Source organism: Marmota flaviventris, chromosome 8 (assembly GCF_047511675.1).
Source record: "Marmota flaviventris isolate mMarFla1 chromosome 8, mMarFla1.hap1, whole genome shotgun sequence".
Classification (NCBI taxonomy): domain Eukaryota; kingdom Metazoa; phylum Chordata; class Mammalia; order Rodentia; family Sciuridae; genus Marmota; species Marmota flaviventris.
In genome coordinates this window covers 17,339,014-17,366,299 of record NC_092505.1, presented here as the reverse complement: position 1 = coordinate 17,366,299, position 27,286 = coordinate 17,339,014, and the positions used below count along the sequence as shown (strand labels likewise).

At 38.5% G+C, this 27,286-nt stretch overlaps 1 protein-coding gene across 3 annotated transcripts in view; it reads left to right on the top strand.

Annotated features, from left to right (window-relative positions):
- The first annotated feature begins 290 nt into the window (after positions 1-290).
- Positions 291-27,286, top strand: part of Jam2 (junctional adhesion molecule 2) — a 56,397-nt gene continuing 29,401 nt past the window's right edge. The window contains exon 1 of one of the 3 annotated variants that reach the window (XM_071615117.1): positions 291-927. In XM_071615117.1, the coding sequence (XP_071471218.1) occupies positions 861-927 (67 nt within the window). In that variant the 5' untranslated portion in view covers positions 291-860. The remainder of the gene's footprint in view (positions 928-27,286) is intronic. The other 2 variants (XR_011708304.1, XM_027929292.2) reach the window with 2 other exon arrangements.

Below are 27,286 nucleotides of genomic sequence, written 5' to 3'. Positions count from 1 at the left end.
GATAAATATTTCACACCGTTAGATGAACTTCCAATTCGGACACGTGAAAAAGCAAAGAACACAAAACACACCTTAACTCCCGAAGGAGCAAAACGCTTAAACTGAGAAGGGGCCAAGGCTATTCTAAAACCTGAGACCTGACTTCCAGCACCATCGTGATTGCTTTTCTTTTTTTCCCTAAAGTCCGAGGCGGAGCTCGCGAACTCCCTCTCCCAACGCTTCCCTCGCGGTTTCGCTCGTTCGGCAGAATTTTTTCCAACAAGCTCTTAGCCCTAAGCTGAAAACCGAAAAAGAAGTTTTGTGCGCAGAAGAAAGGGATCGGGGCGAGGCTGGCGGAGCCCGCCCCCAGCTCAACCCATCACCGACCGCCCCCCCGCGCCCCCCACCCCTGTGCGCGCCTTCTGCCCGGAGCTCCTCGCCCTGGGGACAGCTGGCAGCCCGCGCAGGACCAGACACAAAGCCGATCAATCCCGGCGGCGCGGGGGTGGGGGAAAGACCCGCCAAGGCTTTCCCTTCCGCTGCTAGATTACTGCTGCACCCCCACCACTAGGACCCAGCGGACACCTTGTGTCGCTTCCACGCCCCCAGCCCACTCCCCTCCTTAAAAAAAAGAACGGCCCGGAGCCCCCATCCCAGGACTGGACGATTGAAGACCGGCCTGTTGGCAGCCTGCGGAGAAGGCGCCCGGGGAAGAGAAACTGACATCCCTTCAGGACCCGCCCCTCCCCTCCGCTTCCTCGGCTCCGCGTCTCTCTCCTCCTCGGCAGCCCCAGAAGTTCGGGGCCCTCGCCCGCCTCCCGCGCTCCTGCCGCTGGGACCCTGGACCTCCGCGCCGAGCAGCTAGCTCCGGCCCCGGGAAGATGGCGAGGGGGAGCAGCCACCGCCTCCTCCTGCTGTTGCTGCGCTACCTGGTGGTCGCCCTGGGCTGTAAGTTGCTCGGGTACCTCCACCCGCCCACCCATCCACCGCCTCCTACTTGACCAGCCTCCCCCAAACCTCCAGCGCCCAGACTCGGCGCTCGCGGACCGCGCCTCTGCGCCCCTGGGCTGGGGTGGGGGGCTCTGTACAGGGGCAACACGTTTTACACTAAGCAAGTGGGAAATGCCGGGGGCGGACGGGTGCAGGTACTGGGAGCCGGGGATCTGGGGTTTCTGGTAAATAGCGCCCGATTTCGTCAGTTGTAGTTCAAAAAATTAAGGGTGTCCACTAGCAGATTCTCATCTTCTTACAAAGTTGGGGTAAGTTTTCAAAGACACCGGGGACGTGATCAGAATACAAAGCTCTACTCCTAAGATGCTAAGAGCCCAAGGAAGATGGCATCACTAGGAGGCAGGCGCCGGCCGCGATTTAAGTACCGACAGGCGGAGGGGCCAGTGGCAGAGTGGACACGGCTTCTAGGGGTCCCTTCTGGGCGGACGGTTTGCAGGGCGCTTGTGCGAGGCGTGGGTGGGGGAAGTTCGTGGCTGCTGAGCCACAAGTACTTTTATCCTCTCCACCTGCACATGGACCTTCAGAGAAGTCTGGTCTGGTGACTCTGGCCAGCTGCTGTGTCCTCAGGAGACGTCCAGTGGGACAATAGTTAGAAAGATGCAAAAGCCCAGTGATCGAGTAGCTTAGTAGGGGAGACATCTCAAAGCCAATTTCACGGGATGGTTTTAAAAAGGATTTTCACAGATTCTGAACTCACGAGATTTAAAATCCTGGGAACGTTTCCTTTTGTTTTCTTCGCGTTAACTTTTATTTTTATTTATTTATTTATTTATTTATTTTGAAAAAGACAATAGACCTTAAGCAATGAAGTCTTTGTCTCTCGTTTTTTCCCCATTCTTTCTTTTTTTCTATTTTTCTTTCCTTTAAAAAAAAACATAAAATGAGTTATTGTTTCTATTCAAGTCCTAGTAATAATAAGTATAATACTTAAAACAACCTGCCAGATGAGTGTCTTACACCACAATAGAATGACTTTTCCCACAATCTCATTGCCCAAATAATCATTGCTCAGCCCAATGTCAAGACAGCTGTGTTCTTTAGAGGGGAAGGAGGGTGCATATTGTCTCAAGGAAGGAACATGTGCTGATCTATAATAAAGAAAACCAAACCAAGAAGGCAGAGTTTCACAATTAAACCTTTGTGCAATTTTGAAATATCAATTGGTATCACACTGAACAGCAAAGAGAAAAAAAAAATGTGCCCATGCAGAAAGGCAACAAAGACACAAGCTGGAGGAACTGTAACAAAACTACTGGGCAAGATATGCATTCCACTGAAAGTTTAAATATCTAAAAACATTGTGATTTTAGTATAAAATGTGTTAATTAAAAACAGTGAAAATCATTTTACTCTCTTATTTCTATTTAGGCATCAAAATAGGAACAATATACCCTAAGTTTGAAGTTGTAGCCAAGAAACAACCAAGAGGCAATCAATCCACAAAAAATAAGATAAAATAGAATAAATAGATTAATGGGCAGGATTAAAGTGTTGGGTAAATATATAATATATAAATATATAATATAGGGCCTCTGCTAATCCTAATTTATGTAGAAGTTTAATTTGGAAGTATTGTGGTAACCTTTTCCATATTGTTCTTTGGTTGTCAAAAAGTCTGGCACTGCAAGTGTTTTCTTGCATTTTTTATTTTTTTTTGGGGGGGGGTGTTGGTGTACAGTACTGTGACTGAACCCAGGGATGCTATATCCCTAGTCCTTTTATATTTTATTTTGAGAAAGGGTCTCACTAAGTTGCTGAGACTAGCCTTGTACTTGACATCCTCCTCCTTCAGCCTTTTGAGTTGCTGGGATTACAGGCATATACCCCACACCCAGTTTCCCCTGCTGTTTGTATCTTATTAGTACAGTACACAGTACACTTTGTTCAGGTTTTCCTTATTTTTCTTTGGTGTCCTCTTCTGTTCCAGGATCCCACATTCCATCCAGTCCTCATGTCTCCTTGGGCACCCCTTGGCTATGGCAGTATCTCAGATTTCCCTTGCTTTGTATTACTTTGACAGGTTTGAAGAATACTAGTCAAGTATCCTCATGGTATTTCTCTGATGTTTTTCTTATGACTCAAATGGGTTCTAGGGTTTGGGGAGGAGGACCGCAGAAATAAAGTGCCATTTTTGCCATATTATATTTAGGTAGCATACTGTAAACATGACTTACTACTGTTGATGTTGACCTTCTTCACCTGGCTGAGGTAGTGTATATCAGCTTTCTGCATAGGTTACTTACCTGTTTTCCTCATTTCCATGCTATATATTTTGGAAGGAAGTCACTATGCACAATCCACAATTAAGGAAGGAGAGCTATATTTTACCTGCTTGAAGGTATAATAGCTTCATGAACTATTTGGAATTCTTAGGGAAAGAGGATGTGTCTCTTGTTTATTTTAACCCTTATTTTTCTATCCACATGGGCTCATACATATTTGCTTTATACTTTGGTTGGTAATCTAATACTATTTTATTTATTAAAGACTTGGTGGATTTCTTATGCTACAATTATGTACTCATCTTCTTAATACTCCTCCCAAATGTAATTGTACCATTCCTTGTCCCAATCCTGTCATATCTAATTATAATATTATGCTTATTCTATTTTTTCTACTATTTCTCAACCTTTTAAATATATTTCTTAGTACTCTAGAGGATCTTTTATTGTTTTTCCTGTCACTTAAAGTATGAGTTCAATGTCTTTATTGATATGGATATTTATTTTTGTGTTTAGTTGATGTTTTAGTCATCTTTCAGTTACTATAACAAAATACCTGAATAATCAACTTAAAAAAAGAAAATACTTATTTTGGCTCATAATTTCAGAGATTTCAATCCAGTTTTGGTTGGCGCCTATACTTTTGGCCCTGTGAACACATCACATCATAGTGGGGAGCACATGGTGAAGTAAATCCTCTCACATCATGGCCTAGATGTGAAAAACAGAGAGGAAAGGGTAAGAGTCCCACTGGTCCCCTCAAGGGTACACTAGAAAACCTCCCATTATGCTAACCAATTAAAATCTCCTCCTCTTCTGAACAGCACCACAGGCTGCAGACCAAGACTTTAAAACACAGACAGGGTTTAGGGAGACATCTATCTAAACCTTAGCAGTTAAATTATATTTTTCTTTCCCACTCCAATAATCCGGTGCTGAGCAAACAACTTAGTTAATAGTAGATGTGAACATGTACCTGTTGATTAATTAACTAATACACTAATGGTGTATTAATTCATTTAGGCTGCTGTAACAAAATACCATAAACTGGGTAGCTTGGTTTTTTTATTAACAGTTTTGGAGGCTGGGATGTCCACAATTAGCACAGGTGTGTTCAGTGTCTAATGAGGGCTCACTCCCTGGCTCAAAGATGACTCCCTCTCTTGGAGTCCTCACGTGATGGAAGGTACAAGGCAGCTCTCTGGGGCTTCTTTTAATTTTATTTATTTATTTTTTGGTTCAGGGGATTGAAACCAGGGGTGCTTAACCTTGGAGCCACGTTTCCCAGCCCTTATTATTTCTTTAATTTGAGACAAGGTCTTGCTAAATTGCTTGGAGCCTCACTAACTTTCTGAGGCTGGCTTTGAACTTGCGATCCTCCCACCTCAGCCTCCCAAGCTGCTGGGATCACAGGTTTGCACCAGCTCTGGGGTCTCTTTTATGAAGGCACTAATCTCAATCACCTAATCACCTCTCAACAGCCCCATATCCTAATACTATCACATTGGTGATTAGGTTTCAACATATGGATTGCTTTTTTTTTTTTTTTTTTTTTTTTGCAGGGGGTGGGGCAGCTGCAAAAACATTCAGACCATGCAAATGGAAGGGAATGAGGTAGGGTCGGTAGACAAAAATATATAGACTTAATAATTACAGTATAAATTCTGAAGCACCACCTACATATTGAATAGGTAGGGTATTAAGAGTTTCCGGAGGTGTCCGTTAAGCTGTTATATCCAAAAAGAGAACAAATGAGTGTTTGGTACTGGGGAGGGGCTGTCGTCTTTTGGAGATTAGCCAAGGAGTTGAGTGAACAGGAACAGTTCCTGACACTAGCTGGCTGATAGAAGCTGGTCTTCAGATCTGCACTGAAACACAAGCCAGCCACTTGGCCTGAGTCTATAATCTCATAAACCAATAAGGACTTAGGTAGGAGAGGTCTTGATCTTTTGTAAAATCACAAATTCTTACTTCTGGCAGTACTGACCCAAAACAGCACTCCAGGGGAACCCATGCCAGGAAAATTCTGCCTTCTGTAAACATTGTTAAGAACAAAGCTTCCTAATTAATTAGCTGAAGGGAACCAGTTCCATCTTGGCATGGCCTCCGTTAGCTGATGATATAAAGGTCAAAATGAACTTGTTGGTGAACCTGATAACCATTTCAAGACTATAACAGAAAGGATATTAGAAAAAGGTCATAAACAAAAACTGCAGCCTAAAGAGAACAGTGAGTTCCCCTTGGCTGAGAACATTCCTTTACCCTTCCACCTGTGTCATGAGAGGCGCCCAGGAGAGCTTACAGATGTTGCCTGCCAGCTGGGGAATGCAGCTCAGTGGGGGAGCACTTGCTATGGATGCTCACCCCTGGTGGTTGCCACTGTGATGCTTTTCTCCCGTGGGTCGTTTTGCTGGAGAATCCATGTTGGACTATAGGTAAGAGGTACACTCTTTGTTAAAGTCAAAAAGCACCTGTATAGGTTATTATTAAAAATAACATATTCTTTTCATCCCATAGTGACAAAGTGGTAGCACTACTGAGTCCAAACTCTAGGATTCCCCTGTTGACAGACTGACATCTAGAGGAAGGTAAGGGTGAGAATGGAAAAGGGGAATTAGAACCTGGGTCAGGTGTTTCCTTTGGTAAAGGCAGAAAAAAAAAAAAAATCTTAAAACTGGGCACTGTTTTCTTGAAGGGTAGAACTGAGAAAAACAACCCAACTAGTTAATTTTCTATTGCTGCAAAAACTAATGCCTGCAAGCAATGCAACATGAATTATTATCTTGAAGATCTAGTGATCAGGAGTGTGAAGTAAGGTCTCACTGGGCTAAAATCAAGGTATCAACAGGCAGTGTTCCAGGGCAGAATCTTCTTTGCATGTCCCATCCATGGGTCAAAGCCAGCAACCCAAGCTGCCATCTCTTTGGTTCTCTCTCTTCTTTTTTTACTTATTAAGGTCCTTGTAATTTCACTGCATCCACATGGGTAATCCAGGATAATCTCCCCAATCAAGGTCAGCGGGTTAGCAACTTTAGTTCCTCTACAACCTTAATTCCTTTTTATCATGTAAAGCACCACAGTTACAGGTTCTGGAGAACAGATTGTGGACACTTTTGAGGAGGACATTAGTCTGCCTATCATACCAACTAAAATGAGGATATGTAGAGCAGCAGTGGAGTCAGTGTTGTGGACAAGAATATTCTAGATCTGATGCAGCAGCCATAACTTTTACCTTTAGATTTTAACTCCCAGTGAGATAAAGTGGTATTTTTCACTTTGTATCCGACTGTAGAGTAATGGTAAAAAAAAAAATGTACTCGGGTGCTGAACTCAGTGCTTACTCACTAGCCGTGTGACCTTGATCCAGTTATTTGACTTCTGTTGTGTGTCAGTTACCAACTGTAAAGGTGATAACCCCAATCATGGGGCTGACTGCATAGCCGAGTAGGGAGAATCATGTTGACATGTATAAATAACACACTTAGAAAGCTGGAGAGGCCACCAAGAGCTCTTTTTTAACAAAGAATATCAGTCAGATTTGCATTTCAGAGAGAACACACTGGACGAAGCGTGGAGAGTGCAGAGGCTGGAGTGACTGAAGAGCTGGCAATCGCTTGTAGAAGTATTTTTTTTTTACATAGCTTATTGAAATATATACTCAACATATTCTTGCACCCACAGAGAATAGTTTTATATTTGGTTGTTTTTGTGATGCTGGGGATTGAACTCAGGGCCTCACACATGCTGGGCAAGTGCTCTACTACTGAACTATATCCTCATCCCATGTATTTGAAACACAACTAATTAATCGGGGATTTGAGAAAATTTTGCCCACCTCTTCCTCCCTCCCTCCCGTCCTTCCCTCCCTCCCTCCTTCCCTTTCTCCCTTCTTTCTTTCCTTTTTTTCTCGCACGGTACTGGGGAACTGAACCCACTGAGCTATATCCCCAGTCTTTTCTTCCTTCATTTTTTACTTTTCTTTTCTTTTTGAGACAGGATCTCACTAATTTGCTGAGGGTCTTGTTAAGTTGCCCAGGCTAGCCTCAAACTTGTGATCCTTCTGCCTCAGCCTTCTGACTCTGGACTACAGGCATATGCCACCTTCCCTATTTGTTCTTGGGTTTTTCAAGGGATTTTTCTCTCTCTCTTTCTGTGCTGGATTAAACCCAGGCCCTCCTAACTGCTAAGCATTCTCTCTACCACTGAGCTGCTCCCCTAACCCCTAAGGAACTTTTAAAATTAATGTTTGCTGCAAGTGTTTCCAGGTTTCTGTTCAGCTCCCAACATATAAAGACGAACCATTAGCTCTTTTGGGTACGGTTTATCTTCTTTCAGTCTTATTCCCTTTCCCACCCTTGGGTTTATGTTCCTTCAGGATTAACCGTTCCCAGAATTCCCTGGGTTGCCATCCTTAAGCGGGTTATTTGCTAGATTTGATGGATTGAAATTTCCTAGGCATGTAAGTGCAGGAGAGAGAAAGAGTGAGAAGAGAATGTGAATGCTCCAGTGAATACCTAGGAGTTCACTGGGACCACAAACCCTCCTCTTTGTATCTTCAGGTCAGTGAGTGGGTAGGAAATGTTGTTCAGTTTGAATTCTTCCCACAGTTTATGAGCAGAAATGCAAAGAACTGTACTGGACCTAGTTCTGTGAAAATGTTTCAAGAGCTACACTTTCAACTGGCTACTTGTTTGAGTCATAAAGGCCTGAGCAAGAATCCTTGTGACCTTGACAGGAATTTTGGTTCTTAACTGAAGAGTCCCACCTTCCTGTCTTGCATTTTGTCTTTCTTTCTCTGTTCCACTCCACCATTATTAGTATTTTGTTTTTGTTTTTTGTTGTTGTTGTTAGATTTCTTTTCTTTTTGGTACCACAGATTGAACCCAGGGACTTTCTACCACTGAGCCACATCCCCAACCCCTTTTATTTTTTATTTTGAGACAGGGTCTTGCTAAGTTACTTAGGGCCTAGCTAAGGCTATGTTGTAATTTTTATTTGTTCTTTTTAGTTATAAATGACAGTAGGATTGTGTGTGTGTGTGGTACTGGGGATTGAGCCCAGGGCCTTGAGCATGAGAAGCAATCACCCTACCAACTGAGCTATATCCCCAGCCCAGAGTAGAGTGTATTTTGACATACAATACATAACATGGAGTACAACTTCACCTTCTTCTGGTTGTACACGATGTAGAGTTACATTGGTTGTATATTCATATATGAACATAGGAAAGTAATGTCCCATTTATTCTACTATCTTTCCTATTCCCCATTCCCTCTCCCTTCCCTTCAGTACCCTTTATCTAATCCTGATCCAAAGAACTTCTACCCCACTCCCTGCTTATTGTGAGTCAGCATCCTCATGTTAGAGAGAATATTCGGGCTTTGGTTTTGGGGGATTGGCTTATTTCACTTAGCATGATAGTCTCCAGTTCCATCCTTTTAGCAGCAAATGTAAGTCTGTGTTATAAGGTATGTATGAAACATAAATGAATTTTGTTTTTAGTCTGGATTCTATCATCCAGAAATCTCTGTCTATGCTCACTCCAAATGTGAAATGCAAAACATTTGTGGTCCCAACCATTTCAGATAAGGGACACTCGACCTGTAAAGAGTAAAAACACATAACCTGCCCCGCATCCTTTTTGTGAGGCTTGTCCAGTTTGCCTGCTGTCATTTTATCAAGCAGAACCTGCTGTTTTAGTCTTAGCTTTCTTCACTCTGTGAATGCCTGCTTAATACTTTAATATGGACAAAATAAAAAAATAAAGAATCATTAAAGGCATTCACTTATATATTTTTAAAAAATATACTTATGGTACATTTAAATTGTGCAGAAAGGTTATAAAATGGAAGACAAATAGGTTTCCTTTGCAGCCCTCCTGACCCCTATTGTATGACCCACAGAGAACCCACTCTTAGGTGCTTTTCTAGAGTTTCAGGAAATTGGGGGAAAAGCAGTTATGGTGTATATGAGCATTCCTATATAGTTTCTTTAGAGTAAAAATCAGAAAGTCCAGAGGAGATGAGCAAGTGGGCCAAAGCAAGAGAGGGCAGGCATTAGCACCAGCTAAGATTCACAGACAAGTGCAAATGGGTGCTATTTTTAAAAGAGACCAAAGAAGAAGTAATGACCACAAATAAAAAGGGAACATGTTGAACTACTGGGAAAGTGCTAATTTTGAAAAGGGAGTTGAGTGTTTATGTTTTAAAAGATGCTTCAGGGGCACTTTAAAATAGGAATGAATTCTGATCAGCTGCAGAACTGACACAATAAAATAAACTATGACTCAAGTGTTTATTTATGCAACAATCTGAACACATAGCCATCTATGTCGTACAAATATTAAAATTTTACATGTATTTATATTGGATCCATGGTTGTGCTTTGGCCCTTATAATAATGCTTTTGGTCTTAGAACAAATCAGATTATTTTGTGCCGTGTGTGTGTGTGTGTGTGTGTGTGAGAGAGAGAGAGAGAGAGAGAGAGAGAGAGAGAACATATATGTGATTTAGCCTAGATACAATACATCTCCTTTACAACCTCCATTATTTTCTGTTGTTGTGATCATTGTATAATATTCTCCCCCTTGCCAAATGCAGTTAGACCTTCTTTTATTAATTGTGCCTTCCTAGAGTTACAAGGGAATATATTGACTGGTCTGTCTTATAGAGTTTTACAAAATTTTGCTGATTGTCTGATGCTTCCTGGAAGGTCTAACTCCAAAATTCTTTACTTTTCTCTTAAGACTTTCCAACTCGTCCATCCATCAAAGCTGAAGTCTGTTACATATTATAATCTGGTGCTCTTGGCATATTCCTGGTTCTCATACGGCACTTTTCTGTACTGTTATAAAGTACACATGGGCACCTCTCTGGATTTTGAGTTTGTTGAGGCCAAAAGACAACATATTTTTGTGTTCTGGCACCTAAAATTTACCTGGCCTGAGGTGGTCCTTTAATAATTAGTTAATAGAAGATGATAACCTAAAGTTTACTTGTTTCTTAACTTCATAAAATTTTATTACCTTTTAATAATAAAAACACCAGGACACATGTAAAAGTAAAAATACCTAATTATTTTAGGGATTTTTGCATAATTAATTTTTTTTCATAATTTTACTATTTCTAGAACTCTCACCTCCCTTTATTAACTGTGCCTTCCTAGAGAGTAAAAAAAAAATCAATACAACAATTGCAATATAACCCTTGCAATTTGCCTGAGATAAAACAAAACAAAGGATTTTAAAGAGTTACAAAAGTATTCTTTGGGGCAGGGGACTCCAGATTTGCCTCTCATGGTTGAATCTCTTTGCCACTCAGGTGAGATCATAGCAATCTAGGTCCATAATGGACAAAAACTCATTAAGATAAATGAGAAAATAGAGCTTGATAAAGTGATGATTAATTCCAAACCAAAGGTAATTTTCTTAGGTACTCTTGTCCATCTTGTGGGATCTTGACACCTGCTCATTATCACAGAAAAAAACATCCTCTGGATCCAGGTGATTCATCACCTCCATCCAAGGGTATGATCTCCCAGTTGGGTATAGGCAAATTCCAAGATCAGATGCATCCTGAGAATCTAAGTTCCTGTACTGTCCCCTAGAAAAGCTCTCTGAGGAGGTGGAATGTTCAAAAACACTGCCTGGGAAAATGATATTCAAACTTGTGATTACATATTCTACTTCTTTAAAAAAGAGCATATGCCTCAATATAAGCTTTTGGTTATAAGTTTTATACATGCATTTCTGTATCGACATATGACATTAATTATGAAAACATACATGGAGAAGTGGAAAAATCAATAAACAATAATACCCCTGTGGGGGCAGAAATGAGGTGATGAGCCAGTTATGGTGGCATACCTATGTAATCCCAGCTGTTTGGGAGGCTGAGGCAGGAGGATTGTTAGTTCAAAGCCAGCCTCAACAACTTAGCGAAGCCAGCAATTTAGCAAGACCCTGTTTCAAAATAAAAAATATAAAAAGGGCTGGGGATGTTGTTCAGTGGTTAAGCGCTCCTGGGTTCAATTCCTGGTACATAAAAATAAAAGACAGAAAGAAGAGAAAGAAGGTGATGATAGCTCTATATTACAGTACTTTATAAAGCTTCTAGAATTAAAATCCTTTGGGATTGTTACAAGAATAGACAAAACAGACATACCAGTGGAACAACAATATGTAATATTCAAAAATTAGCCCAACTTCTTGGAAATTCAGCGTGTGTGTGTGTGTGTGTGTGTGTGTGTGTACATATATGGTAGCATCTGAAATTAGGGAAAATGCTTAATAAATATTCTTAAAATAATGGGGTAGCCACTTGAGGAGAAAATAGACTTGAACCTGTCAGTGTACATGAGAACAAATTCCACGTGGATCAGAGATCTACATGTTTGTAAGCAAATACATAAATGAAACCACATTCCTTTACCTCCCCTGCCAAAGAAAATCAAGACAAAATCAGGCAGGGATGTGTTCCTCTGGACTATATATTCCAGAAGAGCATACACATGGGAGAAATAAAACACCAGCTACTTGGAAGCTTCAGAAGGAGGATCGCAAGTTCTAGGGCAGTCTCAGCAACTTAGTTGGTAATACCACAAAATAAAAATAAAAGGGGCTGGAGATGTAGCTCAGTGGTAGAGTTCAATCCCCAGTACCACAAATAAATAAATAAAGCACCAAAAACAAATCAAAAGATAAATGATTAATTGGGAAAAGATATTTGCAATTTAAGCCTCGAAAAATTATTGACACTGATATAAAAGGAGTCCCTAAAAGTTAAAAGACAAACATCAAAAAAATTTTTAAATGGCATTAAAATAAACCTCAGTTCTCAGAAGAAAAATTTAAATGGTTTTTCAAAGATGAAGCTCTGTTGAATATAATTTAAAATGCAGATTAAACCATCACCAAGAAAGCATCACTTCCTTACTGGATTAACAAAAGCACGTAACTCATTTGCATTCTCTGTTTTTGAAGCTGTATGGAAACAGATGCTCTTACATCCTGCTGATGGGGCTGTGCAGTGTATAACTGCTAGGCAGGGGAATTCAGTAATAGATAAAGAAATTACTTATCTCCTGTTTGACCCACCAACCTCACTATGGGGAGCCTAGTCTAAATCTGTAGTTGCAAAAATAGGGTATGTCTTATGCATGTTATTTATTTCGAATTAATTATTATAAGAAGTATTGAAAACAATCAAATACCCATCAGTAAGGGATTGGCTGAATAAATAACATGATAGTTTGCAGTGTAACTATGTAAAGGAACAAGGGTATCTCCATGCACCTGTATCCCAGGATATTGAGGTCAAGGTGCAAGGCAGTATGATGAGGCACATGACATTTTGTGTAGGAAAGAAACACTGGAAGTTTAAGTGAAAACTATCAACAGTGGGTGGAAAGGGCAGTGTTGGGACAGACTTCTCTTACCATAACTTATTACACAGATTTGACGTTGAAAACTTAAAAGATAAAATTCACTAAAACATTTTTCTCTAATCGTTGTATTACAGTATAATACTACAAATCAGTGTATTTTAATGTACTTAGAACTCAAGTTTTTTAGTGTAGAAAAATAGATATATGTATAAAATTTTAAAAAGTTAAGTAAAAATCCTGGAACATTATAATTGAATTGGAAATAGCAATATGAACTCATGTTATTGTTTTCCTTTTTAAAGATACACACACACACACACACACACACACACACACACATACATATATGTTATGTCTATATATGTGATATAAGTACCTATCTAAGTTAGTCAGCTTTTTGTTGCTGTGACCAACATAGCAGAGAATAATAATAAATAAGAAAAAAAGCTTATTTGGGGATTCTGGTTTCAGTTAATGGTTGGCCAAGTCCATTGCTCTAGGTCTGAGATGAGCAAAGGAAAGCTTCTCAGATTATGGAAGCCAAGAAAAAGAGAGAGAGGCTGAGGAGCCAGGGACAAAATATAATCCCTAAGAGCACACCCACAGTGACCTACTTCTAGCCACGCCCCACCTGCCTGCAGTTACCAGCCATGGCAGTAATCCTTCAAGTTATTAATCCACCAACTGGATTAACCCACTGATGAGGTTACAGCTCTCATAATGTAACTATTTTTCTTGTACATTTTACCTTAGGGTCTATTGGTTTAAAGAGAAAATAAATAGACCAAGTGAGCATTATGGCCTGAATGTTTATATCCTTCAAATTCGTGTGTTGATACCTAATCCCAGAGCAGTAGTATTAAGAGATGGGTCCTTGGGAGATGATTAGTACTCTTAGAGGCCTGAGGGAACTTGTTCACTCCTCTGCCACAGAGGACACAGAGAAGGTGCCAACTATCCCCATCTATGAGGGTGGGGCCCTCACCAGACATCACTTCTACTAGCCCCTTGGTTTTGTGAGCAATAAATGTCTGTTGTTCATTATCCAGGCTAAGGTTTTTATAATAGTAGCAAGGTCTAGAGTATTTGAGGGAAAGGTCCACTCTACATCAGGGGAAAAAAATGTAGCTGATATCCAGTAAATTTAGTAATGGCATTGCTGTGTATGTAGCCGGGGGTCTTGGAGTTCTACTTGATAACAGGGTTTTGTTTTGTTTCGTTTTTTTATTTATTTTTTATGTGGTGCTAAGGATCGAACCCAGAGCCTCACATGTATAGGTGAATGCTCTACCACTGAGCTACAACCTCAACCCATAATATAGACCTTTCAATGCATTTCTTTTTTAAAGAAACTTTAATATTTTATCCCCCAAATGTAAAAATGCCATGGGATAATGCATGTCCCCTTCAGATACTGATAGCAAGGAAAGGTAAATATAAAAAAAGAGTTGAACATCAAAGACAGTTGGTTATATTCCTAAAAAATTTAAAAAAAAAACCTTCATCTTACATGGGTTTAATGGATTCAGGTTTGATCAAGCCTTTCTTGTCAACCCTCTGACTCTTTGAAACAACAGAAAGAGAATATTGCATCCTTCTTAAAGGGTCAGGGCATAACCAGCATTTAACATATCAACCCAAGCATTTTTCCAAATTACTCATACTTGCTAAAATATTCACTTAACATTCAAATCCTTGTCATTAATAACAATATCAAGTTCCATGTAGGCATGTTAGGTGATTTAATTTACCATAGTTCCTTTAGTTTTGAAGACTCCCAACGCTAAGAAAACTCTGGAGAAGACACTGGTCATGGGGAAGGAATGGAAGAAATAGAGGCATTTAGCTGCTGAATTAGAAGCAGCCTATAGACCGTGTCAGTGGCAGATACACATTGTCATTCTAGCCATTTATGTCAGAAGCTACTTCCATACTGGAGAACACTTTCCCCAAATATACTATGAATTCATAAGCAAGGGAATGTGGATGTTAATAGAGCAGGATATTTCACTTGGCCCTCTATTCCATGACCTCCAGCTTTAGGGTGGAAACAAGACTGCCACACAGCCCTTTAAAAGAAGCTATATTCAGAGGCTTAATTTTGTATCTTTCTTGCTGCTACCATTTCTATGTTCAGCCATTTATCTTTAGTGGTGAGATATCAAAATCTGCTAAGTAATGATGAGAACAATCAAGACCAGTCTTTTTGATTATGTGTTCTGGAGTATTTGAGGAAACTTATTCCTAATTATTAGAAAACAAAAGTACAGCCGGGGCCATGGCTCATGCCTATAATCCCAGCAACTTGGGAGGCTGAGGCAGGAGGATTAATTTAAAGCTGGCCTCAACAACTTAGCAAGGCTCTAAGCAACTTAGCGAGACCCTATCTTGCTAAATAAAAAAAGGTTGGGAATGTGGCTCAGTGGTAAAGCACCCCTGGGTTCAATTCCCAGTACCAAAAAGAATTTTAAAAGTGCAGTTTTGGAAGTGGGCTATAGGAATACTTTTTTTACAGAGCAAAGTTGTATCACTAAAGACCCTCAAGCTCTAAGAATGCTCTAGAGGAGACGCTGGTCATAGGAAAGGAATGGAAGTGGAGGCCTTTAGCTGCTAAATTAGAAGCAGCCTGAAGCCTGTGTCAGCAGCAGGTGCACACATCATTCCAGTCATTTTGAAAACTCACCATTCTTTTTAGAGGACGGTGGGCTCCCATCTTTTACCTAAAACAACATTAGTCACATTGTCTCTGACATGGCCACCCAGCCTCAGCCTCCCAAGTTGCTGGGATTATAGGCATGCAGATATATACATGCAGATATCATTAAATAATTTTTCCCAGGTAGATGCATCAAAATTAGTTAAATTATTCTGAGTTGAAAATGTGATCCTTTGAAATATAGTAACTTATAAGTGTGAAGAATTACATTGAACTTAGATTTAGAGCGGTGAGGAATTAAAAGTCTAGAGAGGTCAGATAGAACACAGCAGAGCTGAAAAGCCTCATAGTATACAATGAAGGTCTTGAATAAATCCTGTGCTTTTCCAATACCTCTTTTATAGTTGTGAGAACACATATGACATAGTGTAGATCATAGGTTTTACTTTATAAAAACAACTTTATGGACATGTTACATTAGCTTATATAATGAACATGAATATAGTTTATAAAACAAAACTTTCAAATCTCTGTTCACTCAGGGTGTGGGGGATTAAGTCAAGACTTAAAATATATGCAAAATGATACTTTATTTTTAATTCACTTAATATGTGGGTTTAGTTTGCCAGGTGTTGTAGATTAGAAAAATATAATTATACTATATTTTAAATGCATTTTATATACAAATATAATTTATACTATACTATTAGATATAGTAAAAGTTTATAAATTTGAAGATAAAACATGTTCACTTTTGTTTACAATAGACATTTAATTATCTTGTATTCTGGGTTAAGTGTGATATAGGTACAAACTTGCATCAAACGATTCCTAACATCACCATGTTCCTAACGCTATCCAATGGAAAGATTGGATATGTAAAAGATTGCTTGTATTAAAAATAAAGGCTTATTGCCAGGTGTGGTGGTGCACGCCCTGGTGCATACCCACAATCCCAGTGGCTTGGGAGGCTGAGACAGGAGAATTGCAAGTTCAAAGCCAGCCTCAGCAATGAGGAGGTACTAAGCAACTTATTGAGACCCTGTCTCTAAATAAAGTACAAAATAGGGCTGGGGATGTGGCTCAGTGGTCAAGTGCCCCTGAGTTCAATCCCCAGTACCCTCAAAAAATAAATAAATGAAAATAAAAACAAGGCTTATAAAAAGTACCATGTCAGGGGCTTCGGATGTAGCTCAGTGGTAGGACACTTGCCTAGCATGTATGAGGCCCTGGGTTCAATTCCCAGCACTAGACAAAAAAACGAAAACAAAAACAAAAACAAACGTACTATGTCAGATAAAGGAAGGTGTTACCTTTCCTGACACCAGAGTGGGGTGTTGAAGTCGATAGGAGTTACCCTGTGAATACATAGGAGTTCACATTGTGGCAGGGGAGTGTGGAAGGGAGGTGATTACAGGAAGCAAAATGGAGAATGCTATGTTAACTACATGAATGTTAACTACATGACTGAGAGCCCTACAGTATGTGACATGAACACAAGGTTTATAGGAGGCAGTGGTGAGAGTGAGGCTGGAAGGACAAGAGCCATCTCTGAAAGGCCGTTTGAAGGAATTGGAAATATATCCTGAAGGCTAGGGGAAGCTCTAAAGGAAGCTAAATATGATCAGATCATTTTTTAAGAGGCTAATTCAGACAAGAGTGAAGAGGGGGAATTGCAGACTTGTCTATGTCTACATTCATTTTTAGCAGTTTCCCTCCTGAATCAAAGGAAGAGGGAATCTCTCCTATCTACTGCCAGCCTCTTACCTGCGCTCATGATCCTGTTCTTCCAGACTCCTGGGGTCCTTTGCTTCAGCAGTTATCCCTTTTCAGCTTATCTTCATTACTACTTGTCTAGTTACAGGCTAAAACACACTCAAGTCTACAATTTTACCTGGAGGGGAAAGAAAAAAAAACACCATTTTTCTCTAGTCACATTTCTTGAAACCATGACCTATTTTTATTGTATCCATTTTCCTACTGATCATTCAGCCCACTGCAAACTGCCCCTTTCCCATGCCATTGAAATTGCTGTCAGTGTGTCACTAATAAATTTATTAGTTCTTAAATCCATGGCTTGCTTTCCCACCAAAACCTTACTTAAGCTCTCTGGAACGGGAACTATTGTCCACACTGCCTCCTTGGAAGTCTGCCCATCCTTGACTTCCATGACATCCTGCTGCCCTACTTTCTCCAATTGTCTCTTCTCATCCCGTCATGATTTCCTTTTAGACTTTTTCTTTCTTATTCTACTCCAGTGTTTCATGCTTAAGATTGTACTTCTTCCTAGAGAGTCGCAGTGCTCTTTCGCATGTTAAAGGTGCTAATAAGTTCTCTCCTATAAGAGAGAACTTTGTTTGACTTGTTAACCCACTGTTTCTCAAACCTTTATCACAAGGGTACTCTCATCTTTCTATAAAATGCTAAAGTCAGTTCCCAGTGCGAGGGAACAGATGCAGGAAAGAGGCATCAAGAGAATGATGTCATAAAAATCACCAAATGTGACAAATCATAAAATGGTATTTATTTTATCAATAATTAATTAATGATTTTATTAATTTATTACTGTAATTCATTATGATACTTGAATCAGTCAGGGATCTCCAGAAAAATAAAACCAACCAGATGTGTGTATTTGTGTGTTTATTAAATTAACTGATCTGTGTAATTCCATTATGATGCTTGAATTAGTCAGTTTTCCAGAAATCAACAGGATCTGTGTGTTTTTGTGTATATAGAAGAACTTATTTTAAGCAATTGGTTTATGTGATTATGGAGGCAGGCAAGTCCAAAATCTGCAGAATGGGCCAGAAGGCTGGAGAGACCCAAGAACTGACAGTGCTGCAGTTCAAGTCCAAAAGCCATCTGATGACAGAATTCCCTCTTGCATGAAAGGAAGTCAGTCTTTTTGTCAATTTAGACTCCGTTGATTGGATCAAACCCACTCACATTGGGGGACTCAGGCTTTTCTAAGTGTATTAATTTAAATGTTAATCATATCCAAAATACCCTCACAGAAGAATATACAGAATAATGTTTGCCATATATTTGGGCACAGTGTCAAGTTGACGTAAAATTAACTATCACAATGCTATTTTCAAAACTGTTTTTTGGTAATTTTGGTTATCAAAACTTTAAGCAAGTAAATAATATATTTTTTTCTTTTCTCTTTCTCTTTCTTTTTTCCTTTCTCTTTTTTTATTTATTTATTTTATTTTGCATTACTGGAGATTGAATCCAGGGGCCCTGTGGGATGCTCTACCACTGAACCCATTTTAATTTATTTTTATTTTGAGACTGGGTCTCACTAAATTGGTCAGGCTGACCTTGTACTTGTCATCTTCCTGCCTTAGGCTTCTTAGTTGCTAGGATTACAGGTGTGTTCTACCACATTCAGATTAATTTTTTAACATATTCATCTTGTGTTATTAAATTGAGAATATTTTATTAAGCTTATTTTCAATTTTATAATAACAAAGATGTTTTATTTTTTCTCTTATTTATTTATTTATTTATTTATACCAGTGGTCCTCTTTATGCTTGAATATAGCCCTTGCTGCTCTTCCACTGCAACTTATTTTTTTAAATGAATATGTTTCTTTCTCTTCCTCTCTCCCTGCTCCTCCCTAATCTCTAGGGAATAGGATTACCTTTCTTCCCCATTTTAGGCAGATTTATCTGTCCTTGAGTGCTTACCCACCTTTGGAACAAGTAACCTAGACTATTGATACCAAATGAGACCAGAAGACTCAGAAATGACTGTCTCCCAAATTAACAAGGGAATGACAACTCCTACAGAGAACATGTGGAATGTAGCCTTTGAATCACCTCTTTAAAAGCTCCCTGTTCCTGTTGATGGGCAGAATCACAGCCTTTGGGACAGTAGTCCCCTGTGTTTCTCCTTTGCTAGCAAAGCAAAAAAACCTTTTTTCCTTTTTCTCAAAACCATGTCCTCATCACTGTATTGGCATTGGAGACAAGGACCAAGCTTTCAGTAAAATCCTGCTCTTTTAAATACTTAATGTATTCTAAAAATTGGGCCTTTTTCTCATAGCATATACTGTACTTATTTCCCGAACATTCCAGGAGGCAGCTCCAAAGATCTCATGGGTTTAAATACATGTAGATATCATTAAACAATTTTTTTTTTTAATCAGACTCTAACTGACCCTAGAAAGTGCGTGTTTGTGTGAGCATGCAGTTGGGTGTGTTGGGCCAGTTTAAATAAAAGAGTCAGAGAACTGCCTTTACCAAAAGAAAAAGACAATAATAGCCCCTGGATTTAGAGCATGCAAGAAATCAGTGTAGCTAATTTGAGCAATCTTGCCTGACGATTGCAAATATGACAGTAAAGCAATGCCAAGCCATTGTTTCCATGTTCTGCACTTCAAAATAAATGGTTCTTATTCTTTTGGCTTCCTGAAGACTAATCAAAGGAAACATGAAGCAACAATATGCTGGGAGGTTTCCTTTGGTTTTCAAATTTCTTTTGTAAGCATTCGTGGTCATAGAGTATAATTAATAACACATGTACAAAATGTAAGGTTGAAGATTTTCTGACTCATCATCCAGCAGGAGACTTGAAAAATAAAATCCACACAACTCTTACGTTTTCAGGAATGAAGTTTGGTACAGAGGATGTGTACAGTAGGTCATTGATCCTATGAAATCATAAGTGTTTTAGAGGTTAAATTATGAGACCATGGTCCCCAGAGACAATGTTCTTTATCTAAGCCTGGTGTGTGGTCAAATCTGGGAAGCAGAATACACACATTAATAAGGAGAAGGCTAGGGTTGGGGGTGTAACTCAGTGGAAGAACACTTGCCTAGAAGGAAATCCCCTACACTACAAAAGATAAATAAAATAAAAAATAAGGAGAGGTCCATGATTATTTGCAGCCCATGATTATTTGATCAGTAGCACTCTGTGTATGAAAAAAATCTTATTTTTGCACATTTTGCAAAATGGGCACACTTCTGGTCCTCCCATCCCACTGCTAGGGCCTTGGGCAATCCCAAGTTTGGTCCCCAAAGCTTAAGCTTCATTAAAGTCACGGTCCATTTGTCCCTTTTATGTGCCTATTCATTACATTTTATAAATATTCTATTTCAGAAAAAGATTGAAAACACTAGCAATGCTATCTGTCTTTGAAAAACGCAAAGATAATCTCATTTGGAAGTTATGAATTTAATAGATTGGTGATAGCAGAGAAACCTTTTGACACTTTTATGCTAATTCTCACAAAACATAATTTGTATTCATAACTGCTTCCAAAAAATGAAAACATTTGAAACATTAAACGGTTGCAAATGATTTCTGAAATTCACTCAGTAAAACAGAAGCAAAACCTCCAAGATATAAAGAGATTTTTATAACAATACTAAGTAACTGTGTGGGAGGGTAGAGACAGTTTAGGAGATGGTAGTTATTGTCTCATATGTGCACTTAAGGGATTTTAAAAATGTCAAATAATTGTGGGATAACCCTTTCCCTATTCCCTGGCCCAAGTAGCACCTAAGTAATCTATGTGAGTCTGCTTTTAGGACATTTTGTACAGAGATTACCAGATACTCACAGAATTTCAAACCAGAATTGATGATGCAGATTCTGGTTCTGAAGACTGGTTTGGAAACTCAGGTTTAGGCAATTTTCTCAGAGCTGATCAAACTCTACAGAAGTGATATGCAATACCAAATTCCAAAAACAACTTATTTGCAACTGTATTAGTGAATTCATTTCTACTGAGAAATATAATTACCAAATGCTGATGACATTCTGGACTTTTAATCTTTAAAAACCAAAGTAGGTATTAGGCAATTACAATTTCATATTAAAAGACAATGAATAATTTTAATCAATAAAACTCTTAAAGCTCCATGCACCATCTCTCCTACAGAAGTGTACCTGTGACACTTTTCAGACCACCTATGCCATTGGTGCAAAGACACTCGGGCTTGTTATTCTTACCTCTTTGCCATCACACCCTATGTCTGTTCTGATATCTGACCTCTTTAGTGATTCCCTATTTTACACTAATAAAATTATAGGGCCATTCTTTCCTGGCACCTTAATCTTAACAGAGAACCAGTTAGGACATGGAATGATCAACAATTGTAGCTTCTATTGAGTATATGATTCCTATCAATATCAATTTCTTTTTCTTTTTTTTTAGTATCAGGGATTGAACTCAGAGGCATTCAACCACTGAGCTACATCCCCAGCCCTATTTTGTATTTTATTTAGAGACAGTGTCTTACTAGTTGCTTAGCACTTCATCGTTGCTGAGATTGGCTTTCAACAGTCGATCCTCCTGCCTCAGCCTCCCGAGCCTCTGGGGTTACAGGGGTTACAGATGTGTGCCAACACACCTGGCTTCACTATCACTTTTGAAAGATGACATTTCTTCATCTTGTCTTGAGAGTCTATTGGATTTCACTGCTGCCATCCAACAAATATCTATAGATGATGTCACTGGTGAACAAATTGTGGTTGGCTGAGATTGTCATTTGTGAAATATCATGAGGAAATTCACAGAATTGTAAAATAATTTCCATCATGTCCTGGCGGGTAACACCTGGTAAGAAATTCACAATGACTAAAACATTTGAAGAGGTGCCAAGAAATACTTCTTTGAAAATTTGTAGAATTTATTTTACTTTGAGAAATTAACTTATTTATTGCATCTCTTCTAATAGCACCTGAAAATTTTAATCATACAGTTCCTCAAGGCAATGGAATGCCCTATTGAATTTACCAATGCATATAACTTACATAAAAACAGCTGTGTACTCTACTCTGAAACATCAGTAGTCCCATTTATACTCAAGTTGTTAAAGACCAGGAAAAGGGGAATGCATACAACTTCATGAACTAAATGACAAAATTCATGGTTTGTTCAATTTAGCTTGTTCACCATAAATATCCATGAATACTCTCTTTGTTAAATGATAATTTTTAATATACTCCTTGAATATCTTTACAACCCTAAAGCTTGAAAATGGACGTGAAGCCATTCACCGCATTTGTTGTATTTGCTTCTACTTCCTCACCTCACCTTGAGGTTTGAGAGACTCAGAAAACCAAAGAGGCCAACTAACTAAATGCACATCTTAGCCTCCTTGCTTTCTAAATTGTTGCAACTTTAAGGAGCTTATTTCACTGCTTTCAACTGTCACATCTGTCAATAAAGATATAAACACAGTGGAGTTATATCTTACTTAGATGTTAGGTTCTTAAAGGGAAGTTTTATTCATAGTCAAAAATCACCCTTAAATTCTTTAGGTCTTCATTAACTTACCAGGACATCACCACAAGTCATTAGTTATAAAGCCAAGAGCCTTTTTTCTTTCTCTTAGCACTTTCGCTTGGATTCCCTTTCTCTGAAAATAGAATGTGGATGACTCACGAAGAGGAAGGGCCAGAATGTTTCCTTTGAGAGACTAGAAGGTTATTCTGTCTGTGTTTCCATTTTTCTTTCTTCTTTATTCCCTAGATCTAGAATGGATGAATAATTGTGAGATAGATGAGTATATTACCTAATTTCTAATTCCTACTTGATTGGATTACTTTCTATCCATACAAATTAGCCACAATAAATTCTGTGTGGTATTATTTTGCTAACCCTGTGCAACTATTTATATTCATTAGTATAATAAATATATATTAGTAATGTACTAATGTATATTTAATGTGAATTGTACTAATCCATATGGCTGTTAACTTTTATTTTTTTAAACTTATGAAATAATTTATGTCCTTAGTTTTATAACTTGACTTTATAGGTGATGCTGTCTGTACTGTACTTATAAAATAAAAGACCTCTATAGCACTTCAATTTTTCGAAATCATGTTTTCAATTAAAAGTGTTGCCTTAAGCAATATTTGTATAGTAATTTAAAAGTTATTGTAGTGTAAAGTAAGTATTTATTCTTAGCTAAATTAGATTATCTTAGATGAAAAATAGAAAATGTAAGAATTTTTATTCTTAAAGGGGGGGGGGGGGGAGAAACACAAAGGGTTTCATTTGACCAGGAATTATTTGACTTGGAGTGGTTAGCAGTTAAGGACATTATCATCTTTAACTTTAGTTTGTGAACTTCTGCCAGTGACTTTGGAATACATCCATTACTATTAAAGAGGTTTTTGTAGCTAACTTTAAAACAATCACTGACCTCAACCATTGGGCTCACATCATGATTTTTTTTGTTGTTGTTTATTTTCACATTTATTTATTCTAGAAAAGTAAAGAAAAAAAAATTGGTTCAAGAAGGCATCCAAACAGATTATTCCTAACATCTGTTGGTGACATATTTATATACAATCCAATATTTTATTTTCATAAGTTTTTAGATACAAGTTTTAAAAAGTACACTTTAAGGCTCAGAAAGCCTATAACAAAGTAGAAATCTTATAAAGCATGTTTTTAATTTTAAGGTTCACAACTTTATGTTTAAATAAGTTCAACATAAGTGATCTTATATGTTACATATTTTTACAAGCAAACCTTAAAGTAAGTAAATTAGAGATAGCAAGGTCACCAGAAGAAGATGCTTAAAAACCACAGAAATAAATATTCAGATACCAAGAAATACTACCCATTTATTGATTTATTTACACTAATCCCCTAGGGGCTGGGGTTGTAGCTCAGTTGCCTAGCATGCTTGATGCCTTGGGTTCAATCCCCAGCAATGCAAAACAGACAAGCAAGCAAGCAGCAACAACAGCAACAAAAAACCTAATTCTCCTCACTAATGGTTGTATGTCTAAGAAACTAAATCATTATGTCAAAGAGACATCTGCATTCCTATTAATTGCAGCACTATTAACAACAGCCAAGAAATAGAAACAACCTATGAATAAGTAAAGAAAATGTGGCACATATATATCTTGGAATTCTATTCAGCTATAAAAAAATGAAATCCTGTCATTGACAACAACATGGATCGATCATTATGTTAAGGTGATATAAGCCAGGCATAGAAAGACAAGTACCATGTGTATCACTCACATGTAGAATCTGATGGAAACTGAGAGTTGATATCACAGAAGTTGAGAATAGGATGGTGGTTCCCAGGGCTGGAGGGAGTACAGGGATGAGAGGGATGGGTACCTAGTAAGTTAGAAAAGAGGAGGAAGTTCTGGTGAGCTGTTGCACAGCAGGGTGGCTATAGATAACAATAATGTACTGTACATTTTAAAAAGCCAGAAGAAAGAATTTTAAGAGTTTTTCACTATAAACAATTATACATGTTTGAGAAAACCTATTTTTAACCTGATTCAGAAATATACAATGTATACATATACAGAAACATTGCATGGTACCCTCTTAATATGTACTTTTTTAATGTGTTTGTTAAAATAAGTGTATACCTGAAAAAAAAAATCCAATTTCTATTATAATTTTTTGCCTTCATAGCTTCATGTATTCAATTTTTTTTTAGTTAGTGTCTGGGACATATATTTTTTCTGTTCAAATATATGCATGTAAAATTTATGAAGGAAAAATTAATTTCCTAAAATCACATTTGATGTTATTTTTCACAGGATTTTTAATGAGTTTTGAAAATTTAAAAAATATTTCTCAAAAGAAGCTTTAACAAGTAGAACACTGGAAGTGAGAAAGAGGGAAAAGATTCACTTTCTCATTGATTCCTGGAACACAGCTCCTAAATCTTCTAATCTCACATTATACTAAAGTTTGCCTCACATGAAGGAAAGCCAAAGTCTGCTGAAGAAAATAAACACTCTCAGTAGGCAGTGTGGTGTTTGGAAAGTTCAAAGACATGACCACGTGGAGGGAACAAAGATTAACTTTTCCTATTTTTGCCTAGATTTCCCCTCAGCTGGTTTACAGGGAATATGAGTCTTCATTGTTTTGTCTAAAAAGTGTACTAAAATACTTCAAAAATCACAAGAATAGTCACTCATAATATGAGAGCATTTTTGAAGGCACCAATTCAAAAGGGAAAAGCTTTTTCAAAGTGTCTTTTGAACGTTTCACAGAAAAATGTTTTGGAATCATAATCACTGTCAAAAATATCCAAAGATTTAAGTAGTAAATGTAGGATAATACAACAAGGACATTGAAGTTCCTGCCTTTTCCTCAAATGTTGTGCAGCATCCTGAGCTTCTCCCCACGCAATGCTAGAAGCACCAACCATCTCCAAATCATGACGACTAAAAATGTCTGTAGACATTGGCTAAGAATCATTGTTCTGAGCATAGATAGGCTGGTTTGAAGAACCAGTCATAGAAATAAGCCAATATACTAAAGGACAGCAAAGAACTATGAGTTCAAAGATTTTGAAAGTTCCTATGAAATCAGAATTTCACAACTGCTAGAGTCTGTAAACAAGTCAAGATGGCGCCTGGCATTTTGCAGAGGGAGTGGTTTGTGAAGTAACGCCAGCTAGCCATTAGTGCAGGGATAGTAAATGCAAAACGTGGACTATCCTCAGGATGAATTGGAATAGAAAAAAAACAATCTTTAATATCTATAGCTAAAACATACCAGGTTTTTGGCAAAGCAGACAATTGGGGAATCCCTGATTGAGCAGGTCCCATAATAACCATCTCATTATTAATGGCTCTTAAATCTTGCAATAATCTCCATTTACCAGATTTCTTTTTAATGACAAAAATGGGAGTATTATGGGGAGATACAGAAGGTTGTATATGTCCTTCTGCTAATTGTTGTTTGACCTTTGACCATGGGCTACTTGTATCTTTTCTTTAGTCAGGGGCCACTGAGGAACCCACACTGGTCTTTCTGATTTCCAAGTAATTTTGATTGTCTCAGTGGCCCTTTCTGAAAACCCAATCCATGTCTATTTATTCCTTGATCTATTTGAATTGGTGTTGCTATACCTTGTTCTTGTTCTCTTAATCTTTTTTCTTTCCTAAAGCCTTGTCTAGCCCTAGTAGTGGGCACGTTAGGATTGATGTTATTTGTTAATGTCAAACCTAATTGATCTAGGACATCTCGTCCCCATAAATTTATAGGAAGATGATCCAATACATATGGCTGTATAGTTCCTTCACATCCTTCAGAATCCTTCCAATCTAATACCATTGCACTTCTATGGGGATTAGTTGCCACTCCTAGGCCTCGAAGCATTTGAGTGGCTTGTTGTAATGGCCAATGTTTTAGCCATTCTTGACGAGATATGATGCTAAGGTCAGCTCCTGTGTCCAGTAGCCCATTGAATTCATGTCCTTGAATATTTAGTTTTAGCATTGGGCGAGAATCTAAATTTAAAGACAGCATAGCCCAATCCACACCTGTGGAGCCTAATCCCCTGGAACCTCTTTCTACAGTATGACTGGAAAATTTATCATGCAGGCTGGGTATTATTAATAACTGTGCTATACTATCTCCTGGTGAAATTACTGATATACCTCTTGGAGAACTAGCTATAATTTTTATTTCACCTTCATAATTGGGATCAATTACCCCAGGACTTATCATAAGTCCTTTTAGTGTAGAAGAACTGCGTCCCAATAATAAGCCTACTGTTCCTTGGGGAAGAGGTCCTTTTACTCCTGTGGGAATGATTTGAACTCCCATCTCTGGAGTTACTGCTCTGGCGGAGGCGCAGGTGTCCAACCCTGCGCTCCCTATAGTTTGTCTGATGAGGGATTTAATGGATAATGTGTTCTGGGCACTACCCTGATGGTGTTGCTGGGTTCCTCCATTGCCCCGTATATTTGTGGTTGTGGGCCCCAGAGCATTGGGCCCCCCAGTCCGTTTTTTGGCAATGGAGCCTGATGCCTTTCTCCACGATATCGTAGGTAAACACTTGGTCCTTGTCCGTTTTTTGATAACAGAATACCCTCTATGGTGGTTTGAGAACAGCATTCATTAGCCCAATGTCTCCCTCTACGGCATCGTGGGCAAATACCCAGTATTATATTCCTTTGATACCTAGCTTTGTTAAACCCTCCTCCTATGGGGCAACTCCTTTTAAAATGTCCTGTTTGTTCATAATTATAGCATGTTTTTGGCCTGGCATCTAAAGCCTGTTGTACTGCTG